The sequence below is a fragment of the Eleutherodactylus coqui genome, chromosome 1 (assembly GCF_035609145.1).
Source record: "Eleutherodactylus coqui strain aEleCoq1 chromosome 1, aEleCoq1.hap1, whole genome shotgun sequence".
In the NCBI taxonomy this organism is placed as follows: Eukaryota; Metazoa; Chordata; class Amphibia; order Anura; family Eleutherodactylidae; genus Eleutherodactylus; species Eleutherodactylus coqui.
In genome coordinates, this window is record NC_089837.1 from 190168694 (window position 1) to 190187402 (window position 18709).

General features: G+C 46.1%; 1 protein-coding gene across 1 annotated transcript in view; it reads left to right on the forward strand.

Moving 5' to 3' along the window:
- Positions 1-18709, forward strand: part of LOC136572709 (uncharacterized) — a 346665-nt gene that overhangs the window by 58070 nt on the left and 269886 nt on the right. Inside the window, exon 13 of the mRNA XM_066573580.1 lies at positions 11068-11203. Within this exon, the coding sequence (XP_066429677.1) occupies positions 11068-11203 (136 nt within the window). The remainder of the gene's footprint in view (positions 1-11067; positions 11204-18709) is intronic.

The window sequence follows — 18709 nt, forward strand, 5'->3', positions numbered from 1 at the left end:
CAGTAACTACAGACGCTGCATCAGAGAGCAGGGCGGCCAGGTGTCCACAAAGCGGCGGCGGCCACGGACCACAAGAGGACCATGAAGGTCTCCCCTCTGCCGCATCCTCCGAGCTCCCGCCTGACACTACAGATTCTGCAGCAGAGAGCAGGGCGGCCAGGTGTACACAAAGCGGTGGGGCCCACTGACCACAGGAGGACCATGGAGCTCTCCCCTCCACCGCATCCTCTGAGCTCCCGCCTGACACTACAGACGCTGCAGCACAGAGCAGGGCGGGCAGGTGTCCACATAGTGGCGCTGCCAGCCATGGAGCACAGGACGAGGATGCAGCTCCAAGGTCCCCACTGACACTACAGACGCTGCAGCAGAGAGCAGGGCGGGCAGGTCTCCACATAGCGACGGCCACGGAGAAGAGCAGGAGCATAGCGTTTTCCCCTTCGCTGCATCGGGACAATGTGAGGCTACGGTGCTCCGGGGACCGCATCCAGCTCTCCAAACCTGCCGGCGTCCCGCCAAACCACGGAACTGAGGCGAAGGAGGGGTCCGAGAATCACGCCAGACAATAACGATCAGCTACGCTGGGAGGGGGGGGGAAGCACACAAGGACACAGCACAAGGGGTGATAGGAGGAGGCACAGGAGAAGGGGGGGACACAGAGGAACAGGGGGCACAGCAGAGGTACTGGCAGCCAATTGGGAGGTAGGGGTGTGACAGGGCCGTCTCTCGATTGAAGGGCTGTTACACCCCTACCTTCCGGTGGCGTCAAGATACAATAATACCCGTTTACTGTGCATAAAATAAAATGAACATAAAGTTCAATTTAAAACCCACAAGACCAATCCTGAGATAGTAATTAACATGTGGGCGTGACTCAAACAATGAAACAAAATCAGTCTGTGCTATACCATGTAAGCATCAATTGCTACACTTTCAGTAAATATACAGAAGATCATTTTTATAGTTAAGCCCCTTAGGATGCCTTGTAGATAACTGAAGTATCCAAAAAGCCTCACAGATCAGGACCAATTTTCTCCGATCTTCCCCTCTGGACAATACATTTACTTTTTCTACGCCTTTAAAACAAAGGATCTACAAAGAGTCATTAGGTTTGTCCCCAAAGTGTTTTAGCACACCAGAAATATGCAGTTATTTTTTTCTCTATCCCTACTAAATGTTTAGCAATTCTGGTTTTAAGTTTGTGGATGGTGCAGCCAAAGTACATAAGTCTGCAGGTTATAACATAAATTACATGATGGGAATCACAATTCATAAAATGTTTGATGGTAAACTGTTCAAACCATGGCTTGATGCAAAGTCCTTTGATTTCTCTGCAGAAGTGCAGATATTGCAGCGAGCGCCACCACAAGCATGAAACCCCCCACCTGTACAGATAGCCAATTATTATTGCGTTTCTTGAGAGGTTTAAATTCCCTCAGGGATCAAAGGCTAGCCAAAACTCTGCCACGCTTGGCCACTTATTTAACTCCTGTATGATAATTTTATCCATTATCTCATTCTGTGTCAAGGTAGAAAGATATTTGAAGAAAATATTTTAAATCTCGGAGTAGTTATTACTATAAGTTGTAGAAAATACAAGACCTGCTTGTGATATGTTTTGTCAGTGTCAATGAGTATGCAATGTCAATGTCACTATGTCTGACGAAGAACCCTGAGTAGGTTTGAAAGCTTGCTGTAACATCGTGTATTTTTGTTAGCCATTAAAAGGTATCATATCTACAAGATTACTTGGTTTCTCTTGCTGGGAGCAATCACACTTTGCTCTTCTGGCTAACACGGTACCAAACTTTTTACGTTTTAATGAAACGTACGTAATGTGTAACTAACGAGGAAATATTTGCTTTACCAGGATAAAATATTACAAAAAATTTGGACTGATGATAAAAAATGTTTCTATAAGTAAGCTAATTTACTCTCCCCCAGTATGTTTAACAGCAATGAGGGGATTAAGAACTCGAGGCTTTCTACCATAGCTTTCTACAAATGTGGTCATAACCAATGTAAGGCTGGGCTCACACGACCGTGTTGGTGTAGCATATTCTGTGTGCGGGTTATGCTTTATCAATCTCCAATTGGCGGCCATATTGCCGCTCACATGAATTGCACGAAAAACATGTGCAAGAAATGTACTATGTTGGCACGTATTGTGCACACTTGCACGCCAAGATAATGCATAATAATTGGCGGCAAGCAGCAAGTACGCAATGTCCCTGCGAACTTGCAATACGTGTGTCTCCGACGGGCAGCACACAGCAAATTACGGCTGTCCAAGCCCAGCCTTACGCATGTAAATATGCAAATAAATCGAAATCATTTAATTCTTCTACAACAGGTAAAACCTATTGAATTAAACAATTTTTTTAGCTGCAATAGTACCTACGTAGTGTGTTTAGTTACTTGTAACATATGTAACATTCAGAGGCGTAACTTGAAGCTTTTGGGCCCCAATGCAAAATCTGTAACGGGACCCCCAACTATAATGCTTTATTAAAGGAGATGTCCCGCGCCGAAACGGGTTTTTTTTTTTTTAAACCCCCCCCCCGTTCGGCGCGAGACAACCCCGATGCAGGGGTTAAAAAAACCACCCGCACAGCGCTTACCTGAATCCCGGCGGTCCGGCGTCTTCATACTCACCTTCTGAAGATGGCCGCCGGGATCCTCTGCCTCCGTGGACCGCAGCTCTTCTGTGCGGTCCACTGCCGATTCCAGCCTCCTGATTGGCTGGAATCGGCACGTGACGGGGCGGAGCTACACGGAGCCGGCATCCTGCACGAAAGGCTCCATAGAAGAAAGCAGAAGACCCGGACTGCGCAAGCGCGGCTAATTTGGCCATCGGAGGCCAAAAATTAGTCGGCTCCATGGGAACGAGGACGCTAGCAACGGAGCAGGTAAGTAAAAAACTTTTTATAACTTCTGTATGGCTCATAATTAATGCACAATGTATATTACAAAGTGCATTATTATGGCCATACAGAAGTGTATAGACCCACTTGCTGCCTCGGGACATCTCCTTTAATAGGTCCCCCTGTATGGAGAAGAGAGGCCTTATGGGCCCCCTAATGCTCCTGGGCCCCAGTGCAATCAAATCCCCTGCATCCCCTATAGTTACACCTGTGGTAACATTCAGTATGTAGGTTGTACAACAGGACCGCTTAGAGAAGGAATCAGACTACATTTGTCTGATGTTATCAACTGAGAAGGTTTGAACATCCCCATGGTGTTTAAGGATTTTCTGGTCAAGCATGGAGGGGATTGTAGTTGCTTCTCTTTCTCATGGATTGAAAGAGTTACTAAAGGCCCTTTTACATGCAACAATTAACGCTTAAAATTCGTTCAAACAGCAGAAAGTGAGCGAAAATCGTTACATGTAAACGCTGGCAGTTCTGCACTATTCTTTTAATTGTCGTTAGCCAATGTTTTTAGGCTGGCCTAAAATCCATCATTTGGTTGCCGGAAATTCTTTCAGTTTGAATGCAGTTCAGTGGTTCCAGCAGCTTAGTGATGGCTTTGTTTACTTTGCATATTCAGTAAGTGCCATGTTTACTCTGCCAAAAGTAGAACAATGGAATGTGTTGGTCGGATGTTTGCTCAGCTGTGTTAGGTGTTTCTGCAATAAGCATTGTATAAGCACGCGCCCTGTGAAGGAAGACACAGATTAAAGCAATTAATTTGTTGTTTAAAAATGTCAGCAGTTCGCTTGAAGTTCCTTCAGTCCTGTGGTTGTATAGGCTGTCTGCACACAGCAGAGTTGGATTCCGCAAGCGGATTTCCACTGCGGAAGACCTGTGATTCATCATGGAAAGTGTTTGGGGACGATCGCAGATGCGGTTATTTTTCAAGCAAATGTTTTGCAGGCAGACGATTATGTCAGAAAGTTTCCCATTCCCCAGGAAAAACACTTCTATACAAAAGGTTAATGCCCAGATGACATTCTCTTGTGCTTTTGTGGTGGTGAAAGCTAAAAACCGCTTCCAGAACGGCATACTGCTCTCCTGGTTTGGGAGAGCAATAACCCTGTCCATATCGAATACCCCGCCTACTGCAATGGACAATGGTGTGTTCTTCTCTGAAAAAAATCAGTGCTGCACTGTCTTTTCCTCACATTCCTACTTCCTTTTATTCATTTTGTTATATAGTCTCCTAGCAACCTGTGATCTATCAGCGTTAAAATCCGTGCCAATCTGCAATTGGATTGAGGAAGCACTGAGATTTGAACGCTTCCATAGAAAGCAATGGAGCGAGTCCATATGGAATCTGCGCAAAAATAGAGCATGCTGCAATTTTTTTTCCCGCACACAGACACCGCAATTCATATCCACATGTGTACGCGGAGATGCAGACACTCATTTTTGCGTATGGGCTGAAACAGCGGATCGTCCACATGGGTGCCGATCGCGTATTTCACAATTTAATTCTGCCCATCTGCAGGTGGCTTTAAACAATTATCTTTGCGTGTAAAAGGGCCTTAAAACTCTCAGGGATGGGGATCATAGAAACTTCTAAACAGGGAAACAATGGGGATTTTCTCACTTGAAACACTCATTCTTAAGGCGTCATGCTCACAGCCGTGTCAAACTCCGCTAACGGAATATCACGGCGGAGTACGACACAGCACCCCCCAAAGACCCTATACTCACCTCTCCGGATCCGCTGCGCAAGTCCCGTCCGGCGAGCCGACACGCATGCGCAGTGCATTGCATGACGCACCGGCAGTGGACAATGACGCGGCCAGCAGTGGGCGGTGACGCGTAATCATGCGATACTTCCGCTGTGCTCACAGTGGAAGTATCGCGTGACGGATAGCTTCCATTGACTACAAAGGAACCCAGCCGCGTGTTTTTCTGTGGCACTTAGAACATGCCGCAATTGCTTTTACTCTGCAGAATTCCGCGGTAAAATTCCGCAGCGTGAACATTGAAAGAATGAACAATAGAACCTAATACCTGTGGGCTAATGCCGCAGATTTCCACTACGTGAAACGTGGCAGAAATCCATCCGTGGGAATTAGGCCTAAAAGTATGAACATAAAACAGGATGTTAGTGTTTTTTTTGGCTTTACTATTGCAGCAAGGTGTGTGTTTTCAAATACTTTTTCTAAATAGATTTTAATTATCGCTTGAGCGATATCACACTACAAAAGGGTGTGGTGTTATACATGTAAGAAGATATATGTAATATATGTATATGTGATGGGTAAGGACCAGCATCCAAAACACGTCAACAAGTTCTGACTTATTTTTCTCCCTGATGGGAATGCGATTTACATAACAGCTTCTAATTAATCTTTTCTGCATATAGTTTTAAATAGATCAATAAATATTTGCTTTTATATTTTTTCACATCTTTTGTGCTGGACTTTTTTTTTCCATTTTTTGGATTTCTTCCTGCCATATGCCAGGTTAGTCCTTGCATGACGTTTATTCACATCTGTATTAGTTTCCAATTTTTTCTTTTTTCATGCTATATGTATAATCACAGGATTGTGTTTATTATTCTTAAGCCTGTACTTACCATTGTGTGAACTCTTTCCTCCTGCTATGGAGACAAGCACAAGCCCTACAAGTAAATTAGCTCAGGGCTTTGGAGAGATGCAAGTAGTTAATTCTGATCTGACAATTTCCAGAGATAAGTTTCAATGCAGACATCAGGCACTGATGCCTGAATTGAAAACGTTGATGGATCATAACATTAAAGACGTACATAGATAAGAACACGCTCCCACGTGGACTATGCTTGAAGAAGATCCCAACCACAGTATATTCAACAGATTTTATGGTTAAGTGGAACATCCGTACTCAATGTTCCTTATCACTTATGGGACTCATAGTTGAACATAAAGGACAAAAAGTTATGGAATTACAAAATTCCTTTGGGGAACTCTGTGAAGATACAGATAAGTATAAATTGTTGAGTGACTTTTCCAAGTTTGAGGATAGCATGCAAATAAATATTAGTGAGTTGTAAACATCTGTGATGTATGTAAAACACAAAGAGTATGAGTGTGATTTAGAAAACTATAGTAATAATCAGGTGCACACCTGGTGACAGGGTAGCAATCCCAATTTTTTTCTAAAGAAGAAAACAAAGGATAAGGGGGTGAGCCACAAAAATATTTCTCATGTGACTTAGTTCTAGTATGGAAAGTTTTTACAGTCTACTTGTGATCACAGTGATTCCCATGCTACAACTAGCAATGCATATAGATAAAAAAATGTGAAGGAGAAAGGAAGAAAACTCAAAGATGCTCAGAAGATATCCCACCTGATAGACAATGTAGTCTGTACAGTGATTCGCTTCAGGAGAACATTATTACCTGCTTTGACTAGTTATTGAAGTTCAAAATCTTTAAATTTAAGGGCTGCGTCACATGAGCCTAAGCGCAAAAATGAGGTTTGAAGAGGTACATAATCTGCATGTTACACATATTTCTGTAATCTTTGCACATGCGAGGCCAGTTCACACATGCACATGACACACTCCTTCCGTGAATTTAATAATGAATTACAGCTTAATAATGTACAGATGTGTTCTTTTTCCTGTATTTTGCGCAGTGTCACACCCTTCCCTTGCATATTTTAGCACCTCTCATAGACCTCTAAGGTACTTTTGCTGCGCAAAGTGCAGGGAAATAGAGTAGGACCGATTTCTTTGCATGCGCATGACATGTGCACGCAAAACATGCTTATGAGAACGAATGTATTGAAATCAATGGGTTCTATTCACTGTGTTTAGCGCATACAGATTTTGCATGTGCAAATACCTGCACAAAAACTGTCATGTGGTGGAGCCCTGACAATAAGGGTTTTTATTTTACAGATAAGAGATGGCCAATGCTGTGGTTTTTCACTTTTTTGGATGTGGAAATGCTGCAGAATTTGCTACTGCTCTCAGTTCTCTAAGGCCTCCTTCCCACGGACAGATTTCTGCCGCGTAAAAAACGCGGCAAAAATCCGCCGCATTGCCCGCAGCTATAAGGTTCTATTGAACCTAATAACGCAAGGCTCACGGTGCAGAATTCCATAGCAGAATTCCGCACCGTAAAATCACCCGACCCCACCCGCGGCATGCTCTATTTGCCGCGGGTGTACACGCGGACGGCTTCCATTGCAGTCAATGGAAGCCGTCCGTCACACTATCTTCCGCTGTAGCACAGCGGAAGATAGCGTAAAACCACTTCCCCGCCCATGGCCGGCGCATCATGTGACGCTGTGGGCGTGTCATATGACGCGGCCGGCGCATCACATGACGCTGCGGCGCGTCACGCGCTCTATTGCGCAGGCGCGCCGAAGTGTAATGCGGGACGGAAGATGCCGGTTCTGCAGGTAAGTATTGGGGTCTCTGGGGGGCGCCGTGACAGGCTCCGCCGCGGAATTTCGCGGCGGAGACCGTCACGGCCGTGTGCAGCCAGCCTAAGCGTGGCAGAGCTATGGCTAGCCTTTTATCCCCAAGTGAATTTAAACCTAGCAGGAAACACAATAATAACTGGCTATCTGTACAGATGGGGGGTTTCATGCTTGTGGTGGCGCTCGCTGCAATATCTCCACTTCTGCAGAGAAATCAAAGGAATTTTGCATCAAGCCATGGTTTGAGCAGTTTAACTTCAAGCATTTTAGAAATTGTGATCCTCGTAATGTAATTTATGTTGTAACCTGCATGTTATGCAGACTTATGTTCTTGGGCTGCACCATCCGCAATCTAAAAACTGGAACTGCAGAACATTTAGCAGGGATAGAGAAAAAATTACTGCAAATTTCTGGTGCGGTTAAACATTTTGTGAACAAACATAATGACTCTTTGTAGAGCTTTTGCTTTAAAGGCGTAGAAAAAGTAAATGTACCGTCCAGAGGGGAAGATTGGAGAAAATCAGTCCTGATCCGTGAGGCTTTTTGGATACTTGAATTAACTATAAGGCATCCTAAGGGGCCGAACTAGAAAAATGATCTTCTGTATACTTACTGAAAGTGTAGAAATACGTGCTTATGTAGTATAGCACAGACTGATTTTATTCCCATATGTTAATTATCACTGTGCAACAAATTTAAAAAAAAAATGTTGTAACCGAAAGTAATTGATATGTTTCTGTAAAATTAAAACATGCTGATTCCACTGGTAAAACTGAATAATAGCAGCATGTCTCATTTTCAAGTTATTTAACCCCTTAGTGACAGAGCATTTTTTTCATTTAAAAAAATTATAACTCCTTTATTTATCCATCGATGTAGCTGTATGAGGGCTTGTTTTTTGCGGGATGAGTTGGATTTTTCAATGGTACTATTTAATGTACCATATAATGTACTGAAAAACTATTAAAAAGGTCTAAGTGGAGTGAAATGAAAACAAACCTGAAATTCTGCCATCTTTCGGTACGTCTTGTTTCTACGGCGCACAAAGTGCAACAAAAATGACATGATAACTTTATTCTAGGGGTCAGTACAATTACTACGATAGCAAACTTATGTAGCTTTTTTTGCTGAACTACTTTAATTTTTTTTCAAAGACATTTAATTTTTTTAAAATAATTTTTCGCCGCCATCTTCTGTGCACAATGGCATTTTTATTTTTCCATCCACATTGTTGTGCAAGGGCTCATTTCTTGCGGGACGTCCTGTAATTTCTGTTAGTACCATCATGAAATACATACGACTTTTTGATCACTTTTTAGTGCATTTTTTCTTGGAGACAGAATAACAAAAAAAGCACATTTTTGGCATTTAAAATTTTTTTTATGGACAATGTTCACCGTGCGGGGTAAATAATGCACTACTTTGATAGATCGGACTGTTACGGACGCAGTGATACTAAACATGTATTTCTGTTTTATGATTTTGATTCTTTTAATTAGTCTAACCAATGACCTGTAAAAACACCGTCAGTAATTACTAGAGATGAGCGAGCACCAAAATGCTCGGGTGCTCGTTACTCGAGTCGAACTTTCAGTGATGCTCGAGAGTTTGTTTCGAGTAGCGAACCCCATTGAAGTCAATGGGTGACTCGAGCATTTTTGTATATCGCCGATGCTCGCTAAGGTTTTCATTTGTGAAAATCTGCAAAACACAAGAAAGTGATGGAAACGACACAGAAACGAATAGGGCAGGCGAGGAGCTACATTTTGGGCTGCATCTCAAGTTCCCAGGTCCCACTATTAAGCCACAATAGCGGCAAGAGTGAGACCCCCCCCCCCCCACTGTCAGCGTAAAGATCGTTCTCCTCTGCCACAGCTGTAACAGCTGTGGCAGAGAAGAACGATGTTAGCCCATTGAATTCAATGGAGCCGGCAATACAGCCGGCTCTATTGAAAGCAATGGGTTACCGGCGTACACGGGATGAATTGTCGGGAAGGGCTTAAATATATAAGCCCTTCCCTACAATTCATCCAGAAATGTGTAAAAATAAAAAATATATATATACTTACCTGGTCCTGGCAGAACGATGTTAGTCTATTGAATTCAATGGAGCCGGCAATACAGCAGCCTCCATTGAAAGCAATGGGCTGCCGGCGATCGCGGGATGAATTGTCGGGAAGGGGTTAAATATATAAGCCCTTCCCTGCAATTCATCCAGAAATGTGTAAAAATAAAAAATATATATATACTTACCTGGTCCCGGCAGACGGAGTTCAGCGCGGCAGGCTGCAGTTCTCCTGAACTGCTCTGAACAGCTGTGAGTAGTATTCAGCAGCCGGGGATTTAAAATCCCCGCCTGCTGAATGAGAGGCCTCTGATTGGTCACAGCCTGACCAATCAGAGGCATCCCTCACTCACACCCATTCATGAATTCATGAATGGGTGAGTGAGGGCTGCCTCTGATTGGCTCAGCGCAGGGACAGCTGAGAGCCAATCAGAGGCATCTCATTCAGCAGGCGGGGATTTTAAATCCCCGGCTGCTGAATACTACTCACAGCTGTTCAGAGCAGTTCAGGAGAACTGCAGCCTGCCGCGCTGAACTCCGTCTGCCGGGACCAGGTAAGTATATATATATTTTTTATTTTTACACATTTCTGGATGAATTGTAGGGAAGGGCTTATATATTTAAGCCCTTCCCGACAATTCATCCCGCGTACGCCGGCAGCCATTGCTTTCAATAGAGCCGGCTGTATTGCCGGCTCCATTGAATTCAATGGTCAGTGCTCGTTTAATCGAGACGAGTACCGCGTGGTGCTCATCTCGAGTAACGAGCATCTCGAGCACCCTAATACTCGAACGAGCATCAAGCTCGGACGAGTATGCTCGCTCATCTCTAGTAATTACAACTTACTGTTGGATGATGCCACGTGGAAACATACCCTATATGTTACATAAACCTACCCTTATAGTGTTCAGTCAGCACACGGTGTGTAACAGTGATTGCGAATTAGTTGTGCAAGCACTTTTGTTATTCTTTTTATTAAGCAAGGTTAATGGAGAGCCAACTGGATTAATTCTATAGGCATATTTCCAAAAAATAAAGGGCAACGGCAATTGGATTACATTATTCCCCATAATTAGAAAACCTTACGTGGCAGAAAAAAACGGATATCATATTTGAATTCAGCACACTAAAGTTACTATGAGCCACCTATCTGCTTATCTGTTACAAAAATTGTGTTGCACAGTGTTACCATTCCAGGATTGGTCTTGTGGGTTTTAAATTGAACTGTAGTTCCATTTTATTTAATGCTGTGAACAAGAGTCACTTGTGGCTTGACACGTGTCCACATTTAGTCACTGTGGACTTTTTATCCTGTTTTAATACAATGGAATAATAAAAAATAAATGATTTTATTAATGGTGCAGGACGATGTTCTCTTTATTAGGCATGCTGCTGTGGCACCTTCAATGAGCTGAATGGGACGAGTGCCTTTAGTTGCATCACCACTAATCTGATATTGATTTGCTATCCTAAATATATGCTATCACTTTTGTAGTCCTGGGGAACCACTTTAATTAGATATCTGCATTGTGCTATATTTAAGACTGACGTTATACATATATCAGCAATCCCCATTTAACTGTGCACTAAAATCTACATAAAGCAGCACAAAAACCCACTAACATGTTGATCTACTTGTAGCGAATCTTTACAACAGAGAAGATGTGGATGAAGATGAATGTACTCTGTCTTCTGTTCTTTTGGAAAAAGTGGAGCAGATGATTGAACTGCTGGCTCAGTACATAGACGCAGATATATTATTGGATACAGAGAATAGGTGAGTTGTAAGAATATCATGCTATAAAGGATCACTGTACCAAAGCACCTTGCAATATTTTTGGGATCCCCTTTTCTTTATTTCAGGAATTAAATTGCAAATTAAATTCGAGTATTGATAAAGTAAACAGAGATTATAATCTAGACTTCTATTTATGTTTACAGAAATTACTAATTTCAGTCAAAATTAATGATCATTTTATGTGTGTTGCATTTACTATGACTAGTGTTGCTCATCTTAATGGGCCGGACAATAAAATCATCACAACTTTTGCAAAATTGAATCGAGTTAAACTGAAACATTTTATGGTGAAAATTTCAGGAAATTCAAATTTCCCATAATGCCTGCTTGGCAGAGTTCATCTTGCATCTCGGCAACAGTTTCATTGGACACATGCATCACATGACCTAGCCATATATAACATAGACCCAGTATAACTAGCAGCCATTTTATACTTGAGCACAGGACAGAGAAGCTGCATGATTATATGTCTATATAATGTAGTCTGGTAGGGCCAGATATTCTACAGGGGATAAATTGCTGCTGGTGTGAAAGCTTTTATACCAGCGTTATATTGGAGGAAAATGAGAGAAGCTGCATCATGTTTATATGTCTACATAACATATGGTCTGTTGTTAATAGGGACAGATATTCTACAGAGGATATGTTGCTGCTCGGTGTGAAAGACTGTATACCAGCAAATAACTTTAACAGTATTCTATTGGAGGGAGTCGAGAAAGTTGCTGTATGTCTATACAAAACATGGTCTGCACATTGGAAGAGGGTACATTTTTGCTTCTGTTAACATGTGTGGCAGCAAAGCAGACAGACAAACTATGCTATAGGCCTGCTGGACACAGGCGGATTTGCATTTGGAAATCTAGGGCGGGATTTCGCCTCTGGATTCTGCAGCAAATCCAGCCCATAGCATGCTATGAGAATAAACGATTTTCTGCACACGAGCAGAAATTGATTGCGATTTTGCACTTGCAGGGGAGAAATCGCAGCATGCTGTGATTTTGTGCGGGCTACACATGGCTGGCTTCTGTTGAAGCCAATGGCAGCTGTCCGTCCCGAGCAGTCATCATTGCAGAATGGTCGTGGGAGCCGCGTCATCGCCATAGCGATAGTGCAGCATCCTCTGTACTGCATCGGAGCTCTGACCAGCACATCCGCAGCAGGGAAGAAGATGGTGGTGAGGTATGCTGGGGTCACCGGCCGTGCACTTTGAACTCCACTGCAGGAATCCCACATGCGAGGTCAGACCTGCCCGTGAGAATATTGCAGTTCTCTGTTTGTGGCCTCAGCAGTTCAGCCACTACGAATTATTTGTAGGTCTTATACAGCTAGCAGTTGAGTTTGGGGAATTCAATTATGCTGTAGCAAGCAGGGATAGCTAATAAAGATACAGGCTGCATTCTGTGTCCTTCTGTTCTCACATATTGTGCCTTCCAGGGATTGTAGCTTATTTAGTTGTCAGTTCTTTTTTTGTTAATATAAAAGAAAAGAAAACCAAATAGATAAATAGTAAATACACACAGTGTGTGTTAGCGGCCTTGGACGTCGTTCGAAGTCACTAGTCGACCACTACTAATTATTTGCAGGCCTTACGCAGCTAGCAGTGGAGTTTGGGGAATTCAATGACACTGTTCTTAACAAGGACAGATCATAAAGATACAAGCTAGACTCTGTGGCCTTCTGTACTCACATATTCCTCTGGGGGATTCTGGTTTATTTAGTTGGCAATGCTTTTTTCTTAATATAACACAAAAAGAAAACCAAACAGGGAAACAAGAAATACAGATAGTGTGTGTTGGTGGCCTCAGATGTCATTCAAAGTCACCAATCCAGCCACTACAAATTATTTGCAGGCCATACACAGCTAGCAGTGGTTTTCTGCAAACTACAAAGTTAACTGATAAGTTGAATAAAACTACCCTGAAAGGTAAACAAAAATCTACATTAAATAGGAAAAAGGAAAAATAAAGAAAACAAGGGGTATTGGAGGTGTCTGTGATGGTGGTAGAGGATAGGCCAACTTGCCAGCCACTGTCGTTTCTTAGAATTGGTTCTGCCTGTGCATTACGTCTGCAGTACACAGAACAGATCATAGAGTGGATGACACAACATTCCTCAAGTACTAACACCTCCTCTTCCTCCCAGTTGCAGGCACACAGCAGTCTGTCTGCACCAGTCAATTATTAGCATATCCCTTTGTTAGGGATAAATCCATGTTACGTTAATATGCTGTGGGGCTCCAAATCAGAGGTGGTTATGGCGGCCACCGTGAGAAAGCAATAGACACAGGCATCACGGTCGTGTCTTAGAGCAATCTGAGTTTATTGTGTACATTGTAATCTCTTATACAGAAAATAGTAAGCGTATCAGTAGGCTAGTGTTACAGAGGTCGACCTGTTTTACTGGTAAATAATTGTGTCTTCTCTATAAACAATGCTTTATTTGTTTGTATGTAGACATCGTGTCTGGTACCCTCATTATCATCACAATCTACATTTTAATCACATGCCCTACCTAGACAGCAGTTAAAAACAAAGCATTCCACACAACCTTTTGATCAGTGTAACGAGATAAACAAGCTCTTGGAGACATGATGGACATTTAAGATTACACCTCTACTTAATGTAATTAAGTACTAACTAGAGATGAGCGAACACCAAAATGTTCGGGTGCTCGTTATTCGGAACGAACTTCCCGCGATGCTCGAGGGTTCGTTTCGAACAACGAACCCCATTGAAGTCAATGGGCGACCAGAGCATTTTTGTATTTCGCCGATGCTCGCTAAGGTTTTCATGTGTGAAAATCTGGGCAATTCAAGAAAGTGATGGGAATGACACAGAAACGGATAGGGCAGGCGAGGGGCTACATGTTTCAGCTGCATCTCAAGTTCACAGGTCCCACTATTAAGCCACAATACCGGCAAGAGTGGGCCTCCCCCCTCCCAACAACTTTTACTTCTGAAAAGCCCTCATTAGCATGGCATACCTTTGCTAAGCACCACACTAGCTACAACAAAGCACAATCACTGCCTGGATGACACTCCGCTGCCACTTCTCCTGGGTTACATGCTGACCAACCGCCCCCCCCCTCCCCCCCAGAGCGCACACCAAAGTGTCCCTGCGCAGCCTTCAGCTGCCCTCATGCCACACCACCCTCATGTCTATTTAGAAGTGCGTCTGCCATGAGGAGGAACCGCAGGCACACACTGCAGAGGGTTGGCACGGCTAGGCAGCGACCCTCTTTAAAAGTGGCGGGTCGATAGCCCACAATGCTGTACAGAAGCAATGAGAAATAGAATCCTGTGCCACCGCCATCAGGAGCTGCACACGTAGGCATAGCAATGGGGAACCTATGTGCCACACACTATTCATTCTGTCAAGGTGTCTGCATGCCCCAGTTAGACCGGGCTTTTTAATTCATAGACACAGGCAGGTACAATTCCCTATTGTGAAGTCCCTGTGGACCGACAGCATGGGTGGGTGCCAGGAAGCCACCGGCGGTACATAGAAATATCCCATTGCATTGCCCAACACAGCTGAGGTAGTAATGTCGTGCGTAATACAGGTGGGCTTCGGCCCACACTGCATGCCCCAGTCAGACTGGTGTTCTTTAGAAGTGGACACATGTAGGTTAAACTCCCTGTGGACCCACTGCCTGGGTGGGTGCCAGGAAGCCACCGGCGGTACATAGAAATATCCCATTGCATTGCCCAACACAGCTGAGGTAGTAATGTCGTGCGTAATACAGGTGGGCTTCGGCCCACACTGCATGCCCCAGTCAGACTGGGGTTCTTTACAAGTGTACAGATGTGTTAAAAACTCCGTGTGCACCTACAGCATGGGTGGCTCCCTGGAACCCACCGGCGGTACACAAAAATATCCCATTGCATTGCCCAACACAGCTGAGGTAGTAATGTCGTGCATAATGCAGGTGGGCTTCGGCCCACACTGCATGCCCCAGTCAGACTGTGGTTCTTTAGAAGTGGACACATGTAGGTTAAACTCCCTGTGGACCCACTGCCTGGGTGGGTGCCAGGAAGCCACCGGCGGTACATAGAAATATCCCATTGCATTGCCCAACACAGCTGAGGTAGTAATGTCGTGCGTAATACAGGTGGGCTTCGGCCCACACTGCATGCCCCAGTCAGACTGGGGTTCTTTACAAGTGTACAGATGTGTTAAAAACTCCGTGTGCACCTACAGCATGGGTGGCTCCCTGGAACCCACCGGCGGTACACAAAAATATCCCATTGCATTGCCCAACACAGCTGAGGTAATGTCAGCTGGAATGCAGGTGGGCTAAAAATTAATTTGATTACACTGTAGGCGAGGGCCCACAAAAATTGCTGTATCAACAGTACTAATGTACATCCCAAAAATTGGCCATGGCCAGCCAAGAGGGCAGGTGAAACCCATTAATCGCTTTGGTTAATGTGGCTTAAGTGGTAACTAGGCCTGGAGGCAGCCCAGTGTAACGAAAAATTGGTTCAAGTTACAGTTCCAACGCTTTTAAGCGCATTGAAACTTATAAAAATTGTTCAGAAAAATTATTTGAGTGAGCCTTGTGGCCCTAAGAAAAATTGCCCGTTCAGCGTGATTACGTGAGGTTTCAGGAGGAGGAGCAGGAGGAGGAGGAGGAATATTAGACACAGATTGATGAAGCAGAAATGTCCCCGTTTTGGATGGTGAGAGAGAACGTAGCTTCCATCCGCGGGTGCAGCCTACGTATTGCTTACGTATCGCTGCTGTCCGCTGGTGGAGAACAGAAGTCTGGGGAAATCCAGCCTTTGTTCATCTTGATGAGTGTTAGCCTGTCGGCCCGGCGGTTGACAAGCGGCTACGCTTATCTGTGATGATTCCCCCAGCCGCACTAAACACCCTCTCCGACAAGACGCTAGCCGCAGGACAAGCAAGCACCTCCAGGGCATACAGCGCTAGTTCATGCCACGTGTCCAGCTTCGACACCCAGTAGTTGTAGGGGGCAGAGGCGTCACCAAGGATGGTCGTGCGATCCGCTACGTACTCCCTCACCATCCTTTTACAGTGCTCCCGCCGACTCAGCCGTGACTGGGGAGCGGTGACACAGTCTTGGTGGGGAGCCATAAAGCTGGCCAGGCCCTTAAAGACTGTTGCACTGCCTGGGATGTACATGCTGCTCGATCTACGCACATCCCCTGCTACCTTGCCCTCGGTACTGCGCCTTCTGCCACTAGCGCTGTCGGCTGGGAATTTTACCATCAGCTTGTCCGCAAGGGTCCTGTGGTATAGCAACACTCTCGAACCCCTTTCCTCTTCGGGAATCAGAGTGGGCAGGTTCTCCTTATACCGTGGATCGAGCAGTGTGTACACCCAGTAATCCGTCGTGGCCAGAATGCGTGCAACGCGAGGGTCACGAGAAAGGCATCCTAACATGAAGTCAGCCATGTGTGCCAGGGTACCTGTACGCAACACATGGCTGTCTTCACTAGGAAGATCACTTTCAGGATCCTCCTCCTCCTCCTCCTCCTCCTCCTCCTCCTCAGGCCATACACGCTGAAAGGATGACAGGCAATCAGCCGATGTACCGTCAGCAGCGGCCCAAGCTGTCTCTTCCCCCTCCTCCTCATCCTCCTCATGCTCCTCCTCCTCCTCCTGTACGCGCTGAGAAATAGACAGGAGGGTGCCCTGACTATCCAGCGGCATACTGTCTTCCCCCGCCCCCGTTTCCGAGCGCAAAGCAGCTGCCTTTATGGTTTGCAGGGAATTTCTCAAGATGCATAGCAGAGGAATGGTGACGCTAATGATTGTAGCATCGCCGCTCACCACCTGGGTAGACTCCTCAAAATTACCAAGGACATGGCAGATGTCTGCCAACCAGGCCCACTCTTCTGAAAGGAATTGAGGAGGCTGACTCCCACTGCGCCGCCCATGTTGGAGTTGGTATTCGACTATAGCTCTACGTTGTTCATAGAGCCTGGCCAACATGTGGAGCGTAGAGTTCCACCGTGTGGGCACGTCGCACAGCAGTCGGTGCACTGGCAGCTTAAAGTGATGTTGCAGGGTGCGCAGGGTGGCAGCGTCCGTCTGGGACTTGCGAAAATGTGCGCAGAGCCGGCGCGCCTTTACGAGCAGGTCTGACAAGCGTGGGTAGCTTTTCAGAAACCGCTGAACCACCAAATTAAAGACGTGGGCCAGGCATGGCACGTGCGTGAGGCTGCCGAGCTGCAGAGCCGCCACCAGGTTACGGCCATTGTCACACACGACCATGCCCGGTTGGAGGCTCAGCGGCGCAAGCCAGCGGTCGGTCTGCTGTGTCAGACCCTGCAGCAGTTCGTGGGCCGTGTGCCTCTTATCGCCTAAGCTGAGTAGTTTCAGCACGGCCTGCTGACGCTTGCCCACCGCTGTGCTGCCACACCGCGCGACACCGACTGCTGGCGACATGCTGCTGCTAACACATCTTGATTGCGAGACAGAGGAGGAGGAGGAGGGTGCTTTAGTGGAGGAAGCATAGTGGAGGGCCCGCAACTCTGGGGGTGGGTAGGACGTGAGCGGTCCCAGGCTCTGACTCTGTCCCAGCCTCCACTAAATTCACCCAATGTGCCGTCAGGGAGATGTAGTGGCCCTGCCCGCCTGTGCTTGTCCACGTGTCCGTAGTTAAGTGGACCGTGGCAGTAACCGCGTTGGTGAGGGCACGTACAATGTTGCGGGAGACGTGGTCGTGCAGGGCTGGGACGGCACATCGGGAAAAGTAGTGGCGACTGGGAACTGAGTAGCGCGGGGCCGCCGCCTCCATGATACTTTTGAAGGACTCCGTTTCCACAACCCTATACGGCAGCATCTCAAGGCTGATGAATTTTGCTATGCGGACGGTTAACGTTTGAGCGTGCGGGTGCGTGGCGGCGTACTTGCGCTTGCGCTCCAACAGTTGCGCAAGCGACGGCTGGACGGTGCGCTGAACTACACTGCTGGATGGGGCCGAGGACAGCGGAGGTGAGGGTGTGGGTGCAGGCCAGGAGACGGTAGTGCCTGTGTCCTGAGAGGGGGGTTGCATCTCAGTGGCAGGTTGGGGCACAGGGGGAGAGGCAGGGGTGCAAACCGGAGGCGCTGAACGGCCTTCGTCCCACCTTGCAGGGTGCTTGGCCATCATATGTCTGCGCATGGTGGTGGTGGTGAGGCTGTTGGTGTTGGCTCCCCGGCTGAGCTTTGCGACAAAGGTTGCACACCGCTGTTCGTCGGTCGTCAGGCGTCTCTGTGAAAAACTGCCAGACCTTAGAGCACCTCGGCCTCTGCAGGGTGGCATGGCGCGAGGGGGCGCTTTGGGAAACACTTGGTGGATTATTCGGTCTGGCCCTGCCTCTACCCCTGGCCACCGCACTGCCTCTTGCAACCTGCCCTGCTGATGCCCTTGACTCCCCCTCTGAAGACCTGTCCTCCTGAGTAGGCGTTGCACACCAGGTGGGGTCAGTCACCTCATCGTCCTGCTGCTCTTCCTCCGAATCCTCTGTGTGCT